The sequence below is a fragment of the Brienomyrus brachyistius genome, chromosome 3, assembly GCF_023856365.1.
Source record: "Brienomyrus brachyistius isolate T26 chromosome 3, BBRACH_0.4, whole genome shotgun sequence".
In the NCBI taxonomy this organism is placed as follows: Eukaryota; Metazoa; Chordata; class Actinopteri; order Osteoglossiformes; family Mormyridae; genus Brienomyrus; species Brienomyrus brachyistius.
In genome coordinates, this window is record NC_064535.1 from 179,824 (window position 1) to 198,653 (window position 18,830).

Sequence of the window (18,830 nt, forward strand, 5' to 3'; positions counted from 1 at the left end):
ACCTCGACATCAAGACAAGGGTCTGTGTTTATTGTGTTTATTACAGACAAACACATACTTACATATAAAAAAGTTACATATCTTCCTTACATGTGGCCTGTTAAGTATTTTGTTAGTTTGCATGCATTACATTTGATCCATAAAATGCGCAAAGTAAATTCCTTTGGGGGGGAAGCAAACAGTAACATATTATAAGGTGCTTTAAAAGCCAGAAGTAACTTTTTAAAAGGTTATTAATACTATTTTAATATGCTGAGATAACACTATACAACTATGCTTAGTACAGGTAAACTTCAATCCAATCTTGATTTCTAGAAGTATTTTGTGTTTATTTCAGTAAAGCACATCTTATGGCATAATACTGTGTTTCTAAAGCACAACTTCAAGCTGATGCTGGACCGGACCAAGTTCTCCAGAACACCAGGAATCCATGGATCCCACATTACTGTACTGGAGCAGAAGTTAAGTTTCTCTGGCCATTTTCTGGGACAAGGAGGTTTCACGCCTAAGTTCAGTATCAAAATATAACTTCTAAAGGTTAAATCAAGGAATTCATTCATCTGCACTGAGTGTGTATGTCACAGTTTTTCCAGCTATCCAGACTTACTCTGATGGTCGATTGTACATTATGACAGTCGCCTAAAAGCAAAAGGAGACAGAGGGACAGTTCAGTTTAAGATCAAAAGACGTGACACGACGTGGCTTCGATCAGCCATGCATCCTCTGCCAGCATGAGCTGGGACAGCAGTAGGTAGTGATGGCACTGAGATGACAGTGACCACATTGTACCTGTGTTTTAGTGGACCCCAGAGCAGCTCTGGAAAACGCCGTCATGACGATGAGGATCACGCAGCCCACAAAGCAGTGAAGGAGCCAGATACCTTCCATGCAGGACACCTGGCCCTGTGAGGGGGAGGGCACACACTCTCAGCTCTGCAAGACCTAACCCTAACACTTACCTAACACCTTAATGAATGTTATCTTGTTCAAAGATGTGTATCTCTGAGCGTGAATATGGCACCTTATGGAATGTTCCCCAGAAGTCATCAATGTCTGTCAGGTTGCTGTAATTGATGTCGTAATCATAGTAATAGATGTCTTCTCTACGTTGAATGATGAAGGTGGAGAGATTAATCATGAAAGCCAGTCCTCCAGTGATTAAAGAGGCGATGCTCAGGGCCAGGCTGGCAGTCACCTGATGGAAGAGGAAAGGGAGGCGTGTGGTCTCGGTATAACTGAGAAATACTCATGTGTAAGAAATGGACAGTGGCAAGGTAGACGAGTTATTAGGACTAACAAGGACACAACTTCAAAGTCAGGATGGTAACCCAGAACATGTCCTCTCCAAAATGTGGATGTTGGCCATAAATGTAACTATTTGTGCACCTGCTTTGTGCCATCCGATATTTATGTGCTTGAAAATGAAAGCTGTATGAAGGTTGGATCTTCCAAACAAGTCTTCAGTTACATTTTTGTGGATCCTTTTTGCCAGAAACACCAGCTACTGTAATACCCTGTAATACAGATACTCCTCTACTTACGAATAAGATACATTACGAAAGGCCGTTCTTAACTTGAAATGTTCATAAGTAATTATTCAACGTCATTTTAAGGGCATACGCAAGTATAAAGAACTAGGATGCAGGGAGTACGCACGCTACGCTGCTGCGCGGCAGGAGTATCGGCCAGAAGTTGTACTACCCAGAATTGGCGGACAGGAAACGGGAGCCCAACGAACACAATTTGGACTTACAGTCCTCTTTGTTCGTATGTCTGAAAGTTCGTAAGTTGAAAGTTCATAAGTAGAGGAGCGTCTGTAATGTACTTTGTACTAAACTGACAGTGTTACAAATTTTCATCACTAATGTCGTGTTATTACATAATGCATTGCTACACATCATGTAACAGTGCATTATGTAAAAACACCACATTATGTAATGTAATGAATGAAATGTAATGTATGTGTATGTATGTAATGTATGTATGTAATGTAATGTATGTGTAAATGTATGTAATGAAATGTAATACATTTATAGCCTACATTATAATTTTTTGTAACATTAACCTATTATTATAATGATCATCATTATCATCATTGTAAGGAATCCACTCGTTTCAGAAAAACGGTGGTTTATTGAACAGTAAAAATAATATAATGTAATACAGTGTACAAATACACTGGGTATTGAAAGGCAGCTGAAATACAAATTAAGGATAGTTCGTCACTCCTCTTTATAGCCCAAAAGGCCCCCCCCCCAACAAGGTACTGCGTCCACTCCATCTGGCGTGTAGGTGTTGTGAGTGCATTTGCTGATGAAGAGTGACCTCCTGAAATGTGAGGATCCTGAGGCAGGGACAGGACAAGGCAGGACGGAGCTTTTCTGTGACGGTAAATGGTAGTTCAGCTACATTAATTTCGGTTACTTCCTTATCACCCTAGTGGTGCCGAATGGAACCCCCCATTCTCTCCCTGACTTCCCCCATGATCATAAATTGCTAACACTGTCATCTTTACTACTTTTCCTTATAATCATCATTGTCCAAAAAAAAGAGTATCAGCATGTTTTTGTGATTAATTTCAGGAATCTTCTGTGTCTCTGTGACAAAATAGCAGGCAAAAGTTCAAATAAAGAAAAGAATGAATAGGTTGGATCACTTAGCGCCTAGGCCAGTTTGAGCACGATTGAATGTATACATGCTGGAGTAAATTGACTCCCAATCACATTTTCTGGATGTCTTAGTCCGATTTAGTACGATTTTAGTCAGACACACATGTTTACATGTACATTAAAAGTAGATTTTTACAGAGGTGGAAATTTCAGACCCAGAAAGTATAAATCCAGACCAGGATTTTGTTTCAACCAACCAGCTGAGCATAAATAGTTACAAGTCACAGAGTACTCAACTGGTTGGTTGAAACAAAATCCTGGTCTGGATTTGTAGTTTCTGGGTCTGAAATTTCCACCTCTGGATTTTTATAATGTCATGTAAACATGTTGAGTGAGTCATCTGGGGGTAATCTACGCATAAGGATTAAAACATCTAAGATCATAGGACTCATCCCAGATCATCTAATCATTGAAATAGTTATCTGGATATTTCGGTTCTTCATGCATAAGAGCATTTTTAAGGTCAGGTAATGATGTTGCAAGGCCTGGCTCGCAATTTACTTTCTAGTTTATCCCAAAGGTGTTTGATAGGGTTGAGGTCAGGGTTCTGTTCAGGCCAGTCAAGTTCTTCCACACCAGACTCAGCCTATGTGTCTTCATAGTCCTTGTTTTGTACAGTGGGGTACAGCCATGCTGGAACAGAAAAGGGCCATCCCCAAACTATCCATCCATCCATTTTCCAAACCGCTTATGCTACTGGGTCACGGGGGGTCCGGAGCCCATCCCGGAAGCAATGGGCACGAGGCTGGGAACAACCCAGGATGGGGGGCCAGCCCATCACAGGGCACACTCACACACCATTCACTCTCACATGAATTCCTACGGGCAATTTAGCAAGTCCTATTAGCCTCAGCATGTTTTTGGACTGTGGGGGGAAACCGGAGTACCCGGAGGAAACCCCACGACGACATGGGGAGAACATGCAAACTCCACACACATGTGACCCAGGCGGAGACTCGAAACCGGGTCCCAGAGGTGTGAGGCAACAGTGCTAACCACTGCACCACCATGCCGCCCCGCCATCCCCAAACTACCCCCCACAAATTTGAAAGCACCAAAATGGTGTTGGTATGTTGAAGCATTACAAGTTCCTTTCACTGGAACTAAGGGGGCCAGCACAGCCCCTGACAAACAACCCCACAACATAATCCCTCCTTCACCAAACTTTACAATTGGTATAATGCAGTCAAGCAAGTAATGTTCTCCTAGCATCTGCCAAACCCAGACTCGTCCATCAGACTGTCAGACTGTTTCCACTCCTTCAGAGTCCAGTGGTGGCGTGCTTTACACCACTCCATCTGACGTTTAGCAAATGTTGCACTTGGTGATGTGAGGTTTGCATGCAGCTACTTGGCCAAGGAAGCCTATTCCAAGCTCCCTGGCTACAGTTTGTGTGCTGGGGTTAATGCCAAAGGAAGTTTGGAACTCTGCAGTTATTGAGTCAACAGAGTGTTAGTGACTTTTACACACTATGCACTTCAGCACTCAGCAACCCTGATTTGTTTCTTTACATGACCTGACAGTTTGTGGCTGCCTTTCTGTTGTACCAAAATGCTTCAGCTTTGCAATAAAACCCTTTCCAGTTGACCGTGGAATATCAGGCAGGAAAGAAATTTCACTTGAATCCACTGAGCTCTTCAGAATGACCCATTCTTTCACAAATGTTTGGGAACTTGATTGCGTGGCTAGGCGCTTGATTTAATATTTTTTAATATTTGTAATAATTTTCTGTTGAATAAAATTGAGCAAAATGTACAAGATGTGTTGCATCAAAACATAGTCAAACAAACCAAACCAAAAAACAACCAAAAGTTCACCATGTTGGTGGCATTTTGAGCAGGATAAAAAGGAAACTAAACAAACACACAAAAAAAATGGAGCAGAAATTAGCGAGACACAGTAAGCAATATGCTCCCCTTGATGTGAAGAAATCGCCTGTTGCTGAAAACTGGAGAAAGAAAGGGTAGAAAAATGCAAGAGTAACAGTGACTGAGAAGAACAGGGGACAGTCACACCTTACACTGGTAAGAGAGAAAGAGACCGCAGATGGGCATTCCCAGAACGTGTGGAAATAGGTACCAAGAGCTTTGAGCGTGCACAGTTTACAAAGGAGCCAAGGCAAAACACAGTCTCGGAGTATTCTATGTCCTGATGCCGTGTCCTGATGCCGTGTCCTGATGCCACGTCCTGATGCCATGTCCTGATGCCATGTCCTGATGCTATGTCCCGATGCCATGTCCCGATGCCATGTCCCGATGCTATGTCCCGATGCCATGTCCCGATGCCGTGTCCCGATGCCGTGTCCCGATGCCGTGTCCCGATGCCACGTCCTGATGCCGTGTCCTGATGCCATGTCCTGATGCCACGTCCTGATGCCGTGTCCTGATGCCACGTCCTGATGCCGTGTCCTGATGCCATGTCCTGATGCTATGTCCCGATGCCATGTCCCGATGCCGTGTCCCGATGCTGTGTCCCGATGCCGTGTCCCGATGCCGTGTCCCGATGCCGTGTCCCGATGCCACGTCCTGATGCCGCGTCCTGATGCCATGTCCTGATGCCACGTCCTGATGCCGTGTCCTGATGCCATGTCCTGATGCTATGTCCCGATGCCGTGTCCCGATGCCGTGTCCCGATGCCGTGTCCCGATGCCACGTCCCGATGCCGCGTCCTGATGCCATGTCCTGATGCCACGTCCTGATGCCATGTCCTGATGCCATGTCCTGATGCCATGTCCTGATGCCATATCCTGATGCCATGTCCTGATGCTATGTCCTGATGCCATGTCCTGATGCCATGTCCTGATGCCATATCCTGATGCCACATCCTGATGCCATGTCCTGATGCTATGTCCTGATGCCATGTCCTGATGCCATGTCCTGATGCCACGTCCTGATGCCATGTCCTGATGCCATGTCCTGATGCTATGTCCTGTGCGCAAATCTAAACGGAATGCGTTGCTGATTAAGGTTTTTAGAAGCATACTTGACGTTTTTAAACAGTGTGCCAGTGTGACAGTGGAGTGGATGAAGAGAAATCCTCATGCCAGCATCACGCAAAAACGCATAGAATACTGAAAGAGCTCTACTGGATTGGACACGGAATCCGTACATTTATAAAGGGAGTGAGTAGGCAAAGGAGTAGAGAGAAAAAATCTGTCCTCCAGCAGGAAAAATGTGCATGAGCAACATAAGAAAAATCTGTGTGTTGCAGAAAGAAGAATCTCCGTGGATCCCAACAATCCAATTGTGCCAAGTTGGTAGACAAAGCCCACGTCATTTTACTTGGGTGTGATGTTTTACTGTTGGAATGATCAAAAGCTGGATCTACAGCACAATTTAAATCTCCACTGGAAATGATTTCATATCTATTCATGTCTGGAAGCTTAGAAATGAGCTTATGAACAATAGTAGTATCATTAGTTGGGAAACAGATTAATACAACAGGAATATGAAAAAGGCAACTTGAGACAATGACGTATCCGAGACAATGCTAGATACAGTAAATTGCACCTTTTTTAATGAATTAAAATAGCTGATCCTCCCACCTTTGTGTTAAATTGAAAATGGAAAACTTCTCCAGCCCACGACTTCCTGAGTCTCACATGAGCTGCCATTTGTAGATGCCTTTCCTGCAGAAACGCTATATCTGTATTAATGTTCTCTAGGTGAGCGAATATACCCGTTCAGTCCCTTTACGTTCCAAATGAGGAAGTGCATAGCTGACCCTGCCCCCTGGGCTCTGTTAGACTGTGTTGTAATTCAGTATGATGCCCGTATAGTTCCAACAGATACCGCATACCCACATGTGGATCTAAACCCGAGAGTATCCAATACGCAACCAAATTTCTAAAAAGGAAAGCATAAACAATTAGGAAAATGAAACTGGCGTCCTGAATCACACAATAAACTGAACATATCCTTCTTAAATTTCTGTCAGTGTGTAAAATCAGAACATTTACAATGCAAGTTGCAAGTAGCAAACAAATGTTATCCACTGGTCGTGGCAAACGACATGAGCACAACATCTCAATTCTGTACACTGGCTAACCCACACTCTCTAACTGCTAAAATATACATATGAATTGTGTAAACAACTTCAATAAACAGTTAGGTCAGGTCAGGTCAGCTTGGGGGGCATGCACTGATGCAGCACGGTGCTGTACCCATCACATGATGAGACACCTGAGGATCCTGGCTGGCGACCCCCCAGGCAGACACAGGGTCCAGTCGCACCCTCAGGAAATGGTCATCCACCTGTCACAGCCTGGTGTCACGTGGGCGTCACATTTACATGTGAAACTAACATTTACAGTCAGTGTACAGTCAGTTCAATCTAAGATTCCTCTCTTTCTTCTTTATCTTCCATTTTCTAGTTTATTCTTTTCAATGTATATATTGTTAAATTCATTCTTATATATCGTCTGCACTTTTTATATTCTTAACTATTGTAAATAGTAACTTTAAATTCTTAGTTTACTCTTGTTATAACTATGTATGTGACAAATAAAGACTATTGAATCTTGAATTTTGGCCTGATCCAGCCACTCGAGTCCTCAGCAATGAGGATCCTGAGGGCCGGATCACCCTCAGAGAAACGCGCCACATGGCCGTACTGCTGTAACTCACAATGCAGGAAATGTGCCTCATTCAGGACTCCAGCAATGAAGGTCCTGAGGGCCGGATCACCCTCAGAGAAACGCGCCACATGGCCGTACTGCTGTAACTCACAATGCAGGAAATGTGCCTCATTCAGGACTCCAGCAATGAAGGTCCTGAGGGCAGGATCACCCTCAGAGAAACGCGCCACATGGCCGTACTGCTGTAACTCACGATGCAGGAAATGTGCCTCATTCAGGACTCCGGCAATGAGGGTCCTGAGGGCCGGACCACCCTCAGAGAAACGCGCCACATGGCCGTACTGCTGTAACTCACGATGCAGGAAATGTGCGTCATTCGGGACTCCAGCAATGAGGGTCCTGAGGGCCGGATCACCTTCAGAGAAACGCGCCACATGGCCGTACTGCTGTAACTCACAATGCAGGAAATGTGCCTCATTCGGGACTCCAGCAATGAGGGTCCTGAGGGCTGGATCCCTTTAGAGAAACGCGCCACATGGCCGTACTGCTGTAACTCACAATGCAGGAAATGTGCCTCATTCAGGACTCCGGCAATGAGGGTCCTGAGGGCCGGATCACCCTCAGAGAAACGCACCACATGGCCGTACAGCTGTAACTCACGATGCAGGAAATGTGCCTCATTCGGGACTCCAGCAATGAGGGTCCTGAGGGCCGGATCACCCTCAGAGAAACGCGCCACATGGCCGTACGGCTGTAACTCACGATGCAGGAAATGTGCCTCATTCAGGACTCCAGCAATGAGGGTCCTGAGGGCCGGATCACCCTCAGAGAAACGCGCCACATGGCCGTACTGCTGTAACTCACAATGCAGGAAATGTGCCTCATTTGGGACTCCAGCAATGAGGGTCCTGCGAGCCGGATCACCCTCAGAGAAATGTGCCACATGGCCGTACTGCTGTAACTCACGATGCAGGAAATGTGCCTCATTCAGGACTCCGGCAATGAGGGTCCTGAGGGCCGGATCACCCTCAGAGAAACGCGCCACATGGCCGTACTGCTGTAACTCACAATGCAGGAAATGTGCCTCATTCGGGACTCCAGCAATGAGGGTCCTGAGGGCCGGATCACCCTCAGAGAAACGCGCCACATGGCCGTACTGCTGTAACTCACGATGCAGGAAATGTGCCTCATTCAGGACTCCAGCAATGAGGGTCCTGAGGGCCGGACCACCCTCAGAGAAACGCGCCACATGGCCGTACTGCTGTAACTCTCGATGCAGGAAATGTGCTTCATTCAGGATTCCTTTAGCAAGCACTCATTCAAGACAAAGTAAAACCAGAAGTACCCAAGGATTCCCCGAAGAGACACGATACCAGAAGAGTCCAGTCTTCACCTCAACTATTTTGATAGTGTCCATGTCTCACAGCCATACAGGACAAGGAGCACCAGGACTCTAAAGGCTTGGACCTTCGTCCACTTGCAAAGATATCAGGAGCAGCACACACCTCTTTACAGTGACCTCATCACCCCCCATGCTCTCCCTATCTGTCTGCTGACTTCATAGCAAGAGTCACGAGAGACATGAATGTCACTGCCAAGGTAAATGAACCTCACGACGAGGTCGACACACTATTGATGGCTGTGCCTAAGTCATCATTGACACACTCAGGGCATTGCTAACTGAAAAGTTAGCTTCAATAACTGTTAATCTACTAACTCAAACATTTAAATTTGATAATGCTAAACCGATAAACCACTAAAAAATTTAGCTCAAGATAATGATTACTGCTAACTTTCATTATATGAATTTAGTTTTGGTTTGGGTTTTGGCTTTGAGAACCTTGAAAACATACCTAGAGAGCTGAAATTCTTATCTGAATAAGAAATACACTAGAACTGTAATCATTTATGTTTGCTGCGTTTGGGGTTGTCTTTAACTGTAACCTAGACTACATAAGCATTCGTTATGCAACTTTTCACACTTGAATTGAAGGCAAGTTGCACTCTGATAGGCCATGAAAGCCCATGCGGAAAAGTGAAGTATTGTTTACTGCTCCATTTTGCTGAGCAGAGCACAAATGTTCGTTTTACAGTGTGGTTTGGAAAATCTCATTTATATTCATGACAGACGTGCTACCTGATTGGCGATTGAATCACCATAGACAGAATGCATAATAAACCATGCTAATCGCTAACTACCAAGGAAACCATGCTAATCACAGACTACCAGAACCCATAAGTCAGAATACTGTTAGCCTATGATAAGGAAAGCAAATGCTTAAAATTTACAGTCAAACTTCAAACACCTCAAATTTAATGTAGACTAAGCTCTCATTGCAAACAATGACTTAAGGAAATTCAGTTAAGGACTTCTTTGAGGTTATATGATGTCAATAGCTATTTCTGGAAGGTTGCAGACTGATCTGGATTCTGTAAAGAGTGCTGGGTGTGGAAACAGGCAGCACATGTTGGTGGGAGCATGATCACTAGGCAATCAGGTAGCACATGTTGGTGGGAGCATGATCACTAGGCAATCAGGTAGCACATGTTGGTGGGAGCATGATCACTAGGCAATCAGGTAGCACATGTTGGTGGGAGCATGACCACTAGGCAATCAGGTAGCACATGTTGGTGGGAGCATGACCACTAGGCAATCAGGTAGCACATGTTGGTGGGAGCATGACCACTAGGCAATCAGGTAGCACATGTTGGTGGGAGCATGATCACTAGGCAATCAGGTAGCACATTTAAATGGTGCACGTTCACTATCCAATCAGGTAGCACATGTTGGTGGGAGCATGATCACTAGGCAATCAGGTAGCACATGTTGGTGGGAGCATGATCACTAGGCAATCAGGTAGCACATTTAAATGGTGCACGTTCACTATCCAATCAGGTAGCACATGTTGGTGGGAGCATGATCACTAGGCAATCAGGTAGCACATGTTGGTGGGAGCATGATCACTATCCAATCAGGTAGCGCTTCTCTCATGAATTTTGAGTTTTCCCAAACCACTCTGTAAAATGAAACTAAGTGTGAACTAAGGTGGCCAGTCATTAAGTACTGCAGGCATATTTTTATAAGCCAGAAGGTGGAGACATTACACCTTCACACAACCTGCTGGCAAAGGCCCCGGCTTGGCCTGCAAAGGATAAGAAAAAGGAGACACTTACCAGCTTCTTTGACGGGCGGCTCCCAGACAGAACGTAAAGAATACCACAGAATACGAACTGTATTATGATTGCGAGAGAAAATGAAACACAAAATCAGAACACTGTCTAGATTAGCTTAAAGTACAACCCCAAATCAGAAAAGCTGGGATGTATGTTAAAGTTAAAAATGAAAATAACAATTTGCATGAATGAAAGGTACATTTATATAGTGCTTTTCAAGACACTACAGAACCAATGGTGAGCCAGTTCAACCACCAGCACTCTTTAGCACCCACCTGGATGCTGCGATGGCAGTTATTCTGCACCAGTAAGCTCACCACACAGTAGCTACAGAGGTGAATTAACCATTTAAATATAGGGGCCAGATCTGCTAGGGCCACAGTGGACCATGTTAGCCAGGACATCGGGGTACCACCCCTACGCTTTCAAAAGATGCCCAGGTATCTTTTATGACCTCATAGAGCCAAGACCTCAGTTTTATGTCTTATCCAAAGGACGGCCCCATATTTACAGCACAGTGTCTCCATCACTGGACTGGGACACTGGGATCCACACAGACCACAGGACGGCCTAACCTGTTGGCCACACCAACGCCTCTTTCAGCAGCAACCCACTTTCCCAGTTGGTCCAGTGTAATTTTGGTTTAATGTAACATGCAAACATCTTAAGCTGTGCAACAGTACAGGGTCTTTGTCATTGTGTTTTGCATTTCAAAATGCACCACACACTGGGACAGGTCACTACAGGTCACTACAGGTCACTATAGTCACGCCAGACCAGCACCCGCACCCTCTGCTTCCACAGCCATGCCTTTGTGATGTGTGCAGAATGTGAATCAGCTGGGGGTTAGGGAAGGCTGCAGGGATCTGTGGTATTCGGGGTGAACTTCTCCAGGATGGTGGGAAGACTGTCCTCCTGGCACTGCAGGCAATCTTTGCTTCCATTTGGGAGTCAGGCGTCAGGATCCCCCCAAAGCTTCTGAACATCATGGTCGGCCTGTACATTGGTACAGTGAGTGCTGTGCAGAGTGGAGGGAGAACCATCGTGTTCTTCCCAGTTGATTCTGGGGTTCGCCAGGGGTGTCTTCTTGCTCCTACTTTGTTCAATGCTTGCATGGGCTGGGTGGTGGGCAGGGTTGTAGGATCCAGCAGTTGTGGGGAATTTGGTGATGAAGAAATTTTTACTGATCCTGACTTTGCCAATGATGCTGTGATCTTCACAGAGTCAATGGAGGCTCTGATCAGGGCTCTTGAGAGACAGGAGTCTGAGTGTCCTGGATAAAGACCAAGATCCAGGCCTTTAATGACTTCTTAGGCACGGCCCTCAGCAGTGTGTCGTTCTGTAGGGAGAATGTCGATCTCGTCGACATCACTTACCTCAGCAGTGACTCAGTGACGCTGGTGACTCTTATGAAGTCAGAAAACAGATTGGGAGAGCATGGGGGGTCATGAGGTAACTGGAAAGGGGTGTGTGGTGACCCTGATATCTTTGCAAAGATGAAGGTCGAGTCCTGGCGCTGTATGTCTTGCTGTTTGACTGTGAAACATGGACACTATCCCGTTAGCTGAGATGAAGATTGAACTCCTTCGGTCTCTTCGGAGAATTCTTGGGTACCGCTGGTTTGACTTTGTGTTGAATGAGCAGTTGCTCAGGGAGTCCCGAGTGAGGCACATTACTTGCATTGTGAGGGAGCGTCAGTTATGACACTACAGCCATGTGGTGCGTTTCCCTGAGGGTGATCCTGCTTGCAGGATCCTCGTGGCTGAGGATCTGAGGGACTGGAGCAGGCCAAGGGGACGCCCATGTAACACCTGGCTGCGGCAGATGGATGGCCATTTCCAGAGGGTGGGTCTGGACCATGTGTTTGCCTGGGGGGTTGCTAGCTGGGATTCCAAGGAGTTTTGCTGTGTGGTGGGTGCAGCAACGTGCTGCATCAGCATATCCTCCCCAACCTGACTTGACCTGACCTGACATTTCATATTCATATTCGACTTATGATCTTCCATTTATGATGGGTTCATTAGAACATAACCACATCATAATTCAAGGAGCACCGCTATTTACAAATGAAATAAAACTGACGAGATGTATCTCATGTTCATATTGTCTACAAACCAATGCAAAAGAAATTTAGACAGTTTGTGTTTTTTACATTCTATACACCGTCCCAACTTTTTTCTGATTAGGGGTTGTCTAATCAAATAAAAAGCACATAGTTGAAAGTATGGGTGAAAAACGCCATGCATTTTCTAAAAGTTTAGTTATTGAGTGTGAAAAATATAAAGGACTGACTGGTTAAAACATTTAGGTCACTGGGAAGGGTCAGGAACAAACAAGCCAACAGCAAGTGAAAGCTTGAGGGTGACTTGAAGTTACAAAGGAATTGACATATACCAGTTTTAGGCCAAACAACATAACTTATGTGTGAGTGTACAACATTAACAGAAGTGCCTCTCACACTGTATAAAATAACTGAATACTACTACCAATATTATTATTATTATTTTATCATTATTATCCATCCATCCATCCATTTTCCGAACCGCTTATCCTACTGGGTCGCGGGGGGTCCGGAGCCTATCCCGGAAGCAATGGGCACGAGGCAGGGAACAACCCAGGATGGGGGGCCAGCCCATCGCAGGGCACACTCACACACCATTCATGCACACATGCACACCTACGGGCAATTTAGCAACTCCAATTAGCCTCAGCATGTTTTTGGACTGTGGGGGGAAACCGGAGTACCCGGAGGAAACCCCACGACAACATGGGGAGAACATGCAAACTCCACACACATGTAATCCAGGTGGAGACTTGAACCTGGGTCCCAGAGGTGTGAGGCAACAGTGCTAACCACTGCACCACCATGCCGCCCCCATCATTGTTATTAATAATAATAAAATAATAAGAATAATAATAATGTAGACCAACTTAATCTGGCACCAACCAATCAGATGCCAGGGATGAAACTATACATTTGCAGCATGCAGACAGATGTTTCAGTAGTGGAATGGGTGGAGGGGGCAGACTCGCTAGTGCATGACAGACATGGGCATGTGGGATGGGTGGGAGCAGGCCACAGACCACAGTCCCGAGCCACAGCCCCCTGTACGCCGGGTTGTTCCCCATGATGTCGGGCATCATTGCTATTCCAGTTATGAGCAGCGAGCTTCCCAGGATCACCATGGCAACCTGTAGCGAAACAGGACAGGTAGCCTCTTTAGCGCTGTGCAAATGCAGGCACCTTGTGGAGAGATACATGCCATTGCGGATGCCCACGCTGATTTACAGTTAATGTAAAAATGATTTGTAGCTGCATCTTATTTGTCAACATACAAGGCTGGTTTCTGTGTGTCTAATTTCTGTGTGTTAAATTAATGGCCTGGGGGGAACAGAACACATGTGTACGTTTTTCCTTTGAGTCATGTATTAACTGCAAAGTTTAACTGTGCCATTTGGCCAGGTGTCCCAATTTCACAATACCCACCCTATTACATTACTGGCTGCTACAAGGTCTTTCGCAATGATGAAGAAGAATATTTACACAATTTGACCAGTGAATCGACAATTTTGTAACGAAATACAAACACAACACCAGTTAGAAAATGGTGAAGAATAAGTATTTTTCATAAAATGGTTCTAAGAATTAGCTGTAGCTCAATATGTGACGTGCAGCTTATTTGTCAATGTACAAGGCTGGTTTCTGTGCGTCAGAAAAAGGGTTCCACTGAAAAGATCAATTATAAGACTGGTATGCAGTTTTTGAGGAGCTCTCAAATGATACTACTGGTATGTGATTTCAGACCAGCACCAGAACATCTATGACGCTGTTATCAACTCCCATCACGGCCATAAAAATACAGAATGTATGAATCATTGATTAATAATCTTTATGAGAGTCATGTAACTGAAGAAGAAATAGCAGTAACTGGAATGCTCCTGTAACAGGACTGGTATGCTACACAGAATGAACTGGGTTGTCCACTTCTATGGTGTCCCCTGTGGCTTCCCTCCCCGTGGTGAAGACCGGCAGTGTGTCCATCCTGAAACACCAGGCAGCGTCGGCAGCAGATGGCTGCTGGAGAAAACAACCACGTCCGTCTTGCTGACAAAACACTTCTTCAAACTTAAAACCTGAACAGCTGCCTTATATTCTACCATCACACTTCAATGGCGAGCTTAGAATGTTTGTAAAATGCTCACATGTCTGGATCAAACAGCCCACAGAAAGGTCAATCCAATTAAAATGCAGAAGAATGAGTGATTGTACAACAGTCACATACACAAACTCAGCCTCACACTGAATTCCCAACTGCAGATCATCTGAATAGCAAATACTTAAAGGAAAACAAAACTACTTACAAGGAAAATTAAACCAATAACAATGAGGAAACAGCAAAACAGTCATTGTACTTGAGGAAAAAAAGAACTATGATTTACGGGCAGCTTGTGGGCAACTACAAGTCTTTACAGATGTCCTTGCTGATTTACGGGCAGCTTGTAAAGTAGTTACTAAGATGCCTTAGTAAAATGTCATTCAGTGTTTTTTCCATTTCATAAAAATGTTACTATGTATCCATGCTCAGACTGGCAGACACATAACTACCCAGAAAAATTATATTATTTTACTTTAAATGCAACATGTTTTTTGTGTTACCAGTAAAATCCAAATCTGGGGTTGATTTTTAACAAAACTTTCCTATCTTACACTGGAAAAAATGCAAAATTCTATAAAAATATCTTTCAGTTCCTCCATTGAGATTTTGTTTTTGTCTATCTGAGTCAACAAAAGTTTTGTATTTTTAGATGAAATACTGGTGTTATACCGAATAATAATATTTTGTTGCCCCAAATGACACACATCACTTCAGCACAGAAATATAAACTATTAAATAAATAAAATTTCTTAGGTATTTTTATGTCATGGTGGTGCAGTGGTTGGCACTGTTGTCTCACACCTCTGGGACCCAGGTTCGAGTCTCCGCCTGGGTCACATGTGTGTGGAGTTTGCATGTTCTTCCCATGTCGTCGTGGGGTTTCCTCCGGGTACTCCGGTTTCCCCCCACAGTCCAAAGACATGCTGAGGCTAATTGGAGTTGCTAAATTGCCCGTAGGTGTGCATATGTAAGTGAATGGTGTGTGATTGTGCCCTGCGATGGGCTGGCCCCCCATCCTGGGCTGTTCCCTGCCTCGTGCCCATTGCTTCCGGGATAGGCTCCGGACCCCCCGCGACCCAGTAAGATAAGCGGTTTGGAAAATGGATGGATGGATGGATGATAAAATATTTGAAAAAAGCTCACTGCAGATTGCTTCCATACGACAGAAAAAGAGAGAGGGAGCGAGAGAGAGAAATGACTCATGCAATTCACATAAAGAACATGGGTTTACTATGCAACATAGTTGAACTATATAATATATTATTATAATAATATATTACATCAGTTATACCTTAAGTGCAGTGCAATAAAACTTTAAATATAGCATAACTATGCAGTTTAATGTGAATTGTCACCCACCCACCTTTTGTATTATCCTATTGTAACGTCTTCTGTTGCTGACAGCAGCATGAAACCATGAAAACAGGTCCTTTAGCTTCTTAGTCTTTATCCGCCTAGCAACTGGGTATGAGGTGATCTACTGTCTGTGCCGAGCTGCCCTCTCCTTATTAGACGATGGCATATACACTATAAAGGCCATGTGCCATTAAATACCTTAAATGTCGTAAAAGACTTTAAAATGGCAGTAAATATGAATATGTGATATAGGGAATATGAATTGCAATGTTGTAAAATATTGGATAACAAAGCTACCCCCATTCAGCAGAGCAGGTGGCATTGTGGTATGACATGATACTGTTGGGCTGAATGACAAAAGCATGATACTGAAGGACGGATTTCATACATAGTCATATTTAACAGCCAGTTCCTTGGCCATCTATATAACGTGATGACCTTGATTTATTAAAATTATACCAACTTTCCATATTCAATATAGCTTTTTATAATATGACAACATTCAAAGTATTTTCTGGGTTGTCCTGAAGTACATGTGTTCTTGTTCCAGTGGTTACTGGTGGATAAGGACATAAAATCATCAAATATTTGAGAGAGATTTCCTCACTTTAGCACATAGAGACAGGGGTCTTCAAGGGGTCCTCTTTGTGATATCACACACTGCCACATAATGACAATCATTTAAAGTTATTCTAGTAATATCACACACTGCCACATGATGACCATCATTTAAAGTTACTCTAGTGATATCACATACTGCCACATGATGACCATCATTTAAAGTTACTCTAGTGATATCACACACTGCCACATGATGACCATCATTTAAAGTTACTCTAGTGATATCACACACTGCCACATGATGACCATCATTTAAAGTTACTCTAGTGATATCACACACTGCCACATGATGACCATCATTTAAATTACTCTATTTATTTAGTAGTTACTCTAGTTTTAAAAAGTTTTCAAGATACAGTTTGCAGCCCATTATTCTATATATTGTTGCAATCACTAACACAGTTATGCTGTGGGTGTTTTATATTTTTAGTAAGAATTTTTACATTTTAAAAAGACGTCTCTCATCACAATTCTAATCGGGACAGTTTGGACATTTTGACACTTTGGAGCTCATAATTCCTTAGTTTAATTTGGAAACACACATGTCTAGGTCAAAAAAAAGGTTATGAGTTGAGTGATTTACTATTATATTTATATATATTTATCTTTTTATGTTAAATTAATGGCCTGGGGGGAACACATGTGTACGTTTTTCCTTTGAGTCATGTATTAACTGCAAAGTTTAACTGTGCCATTTGGCCAGGTGTCCCATTTTCACAATACCCTCCATATTATATTACTGGCTGCTACAAGGTCTTTCGCAATGATGAAGAAGAATATTTACACAATTTGACCAGTGAATCGACAATTTTGTTACGAAATACAAACACAACACCAGTTAGAAAATGGTGAAGAATAAGTATTTTTCATAAAATGGTTCTAAGAATTAGCTGTAGCTCAATATGTGACGTGCAGCTTATTTGTCAATGTACAAGGCTGGTTTCTGTGCGTCAGAAAAAGGGTTCCACTGAAAAGATCAATTATAAGACTGGTATGCAGTTTTTGAGCAGCTCTCAAATGATACTACTGGTATGTGATTTCAGACCAGCACCAGAACATCTATGATGCTGTTATCAACTCCCATCATGGCCATAAAAATACAGAATGTATGAATCATTGATTAATAATCTTTATGAGAGTCATGTAACTGAAGAAGAAATAGCAGTAACTGGAATGCTCCTGTAACAGGACTGGTATGCTACACAGAATGAACTGGGTTGCCTCCCAGTCACTCCCCACCAGTGTAGACCAGGAGATCTTGTGGGGCATCTTCCTTACCCCGATGCTTTTGGGATCCGCCCTCATGAAGCGGTGCAGGGGCTTGCTGAAGCCCACCACTTCTATGGTGTCCCCTGTGGCTTCGCTCCCCGTGGTGAAGACCGGCAGTGTGTCCATCCTGAAACACCAGGCAGCGTCGGCAGCAGATGGCTGTTGGTGAAAAGAACCACGTCCATCTTGCTGACAAAACACTTCTTCAAACTTAAAACCTGAACAGCTGCCTTATATTCTACCATCACACTTCAATGGCAAGCTTAGAATGTTTGTAAAACGCTCGCATGTCTGGATCTAACAGCCCATAGAAAGGTCAATCCAATTAAAATGCAGAAGAATGAGTGATTGTACAACAGTCACATACACAGACACAGTGAATTCCCAGCTGGCGATCATCTGAATAACAATAACTTAAAGGAAAACAAAATTATATTCAGGAGAAATTAAACCTACAACAACTAGGAAGTATCAAAACAATGTTTGATTGAAAAAAAAAAATAAACTAGATAAACACACATAAATGCACAGTGTTTAAAGGATAACATCTCACAGACCTGGCTTCAGTGTAAAAGTGCTCCGTCGATTGTGATATCAGAGAACCATGGGAGAGAGTAACATGGGGGTGGGCATGACGAGAGAGGGGTGTTTGTGGGTTGGTGTGCAGAAATCCCAGAGCTGAGAATGAAAGCCACACGATGGGAGAAGGGGAGCTCAGAGTGGACGCTGCTCTGCGACCAGCGCTCACTCTAAATCACAATCTTTGTCTGTGTTCCCTTCCCCCATGTCGCGAGGGACGGGGGGGCGGGGGAGCAGTGAAAAGAAAGCCATTTCAAGGGTCATCGGCAACCGGATGTCTGACCCTGTGTGGGGGCAGTAAAAGTTGGAAGTGAATTTCGTTTTTTTTGTTTCAATTCAACTGCAGAAAGAAAATTCTCTTTTAAATTAAACCTAAAATTTCTTTCGAGCTAAATGCAACAAGTGGTCTTCCGTGCTACAAGAACACTT

General features: G+C 43.9%; 1 protein-coding gene and 1 long non-coding RNA gene across 7 annotated transcripts; one reads left to right on the top strand and one right to left on the bottom strand.

Moving 5' to 3' along the window:
- Window positions 1-9: 9 nt before the first annotated feature.
- Window positions 10-18,574, bottom strand: LOC125738816 (uncharacterized). 5 transcript variants are annotated; one of them, XM_049008209.1, is made up of 7 exons: window positions 18,380-18,574; window positions 17,832-17,981; window positions 13,504-13,611; window positions 10,420-10,476; window positions 1,022-1,195; window positions 790-903; window positions 10-639 (listed from the first exon to the last, which is right to left on the bottom strand). In XM_049008209.1, the coding sequence occupies exons 2-7, from the start codon at window positions 17,946-17,948 to the stop codon at window positions 604-606; spliced, it is 606 nt and encodes a 201-aa protein (XP_048864166.1). In that variant the 5' UTR covers window positions 17,949-17,981; window positions 18,380-18,574; the 3' UTR covers window positions 10-603. The 5 variants fall into 5 exon arrangements, with proteins under 5 accessions (XP_048864166.1, XP_048864169.1, XP_048864168.1 ...); XM_049008212.1 differs by lacking the exon at window positions 13,504-13,611; XM_049008211.1 differs by lacking the exon at window positions 10,420-10,476.
- LOC125738818 (uncharacterized) lies at window positions 9,743-10,182 on the top strand. 2 transcript variants are annotated; one of them, XR_007396919.1, is made up of 3 exons: window positions 9,743-9,823; window positions 9,944-10,102; window positions 10,142-10,182. It is a non-coding gene; the product is annotated as an uncharacterized LOC125738818 (long non-coding RNA). The 2 variants fall into 2 exon arrangements; XR_007396918.1 differs by having other exon boundaries at window positions 9,759-9,823; window positions 10,023-10,102.
- Window positions 18,575-18,830: the final 256 nt, after the last annotated feature.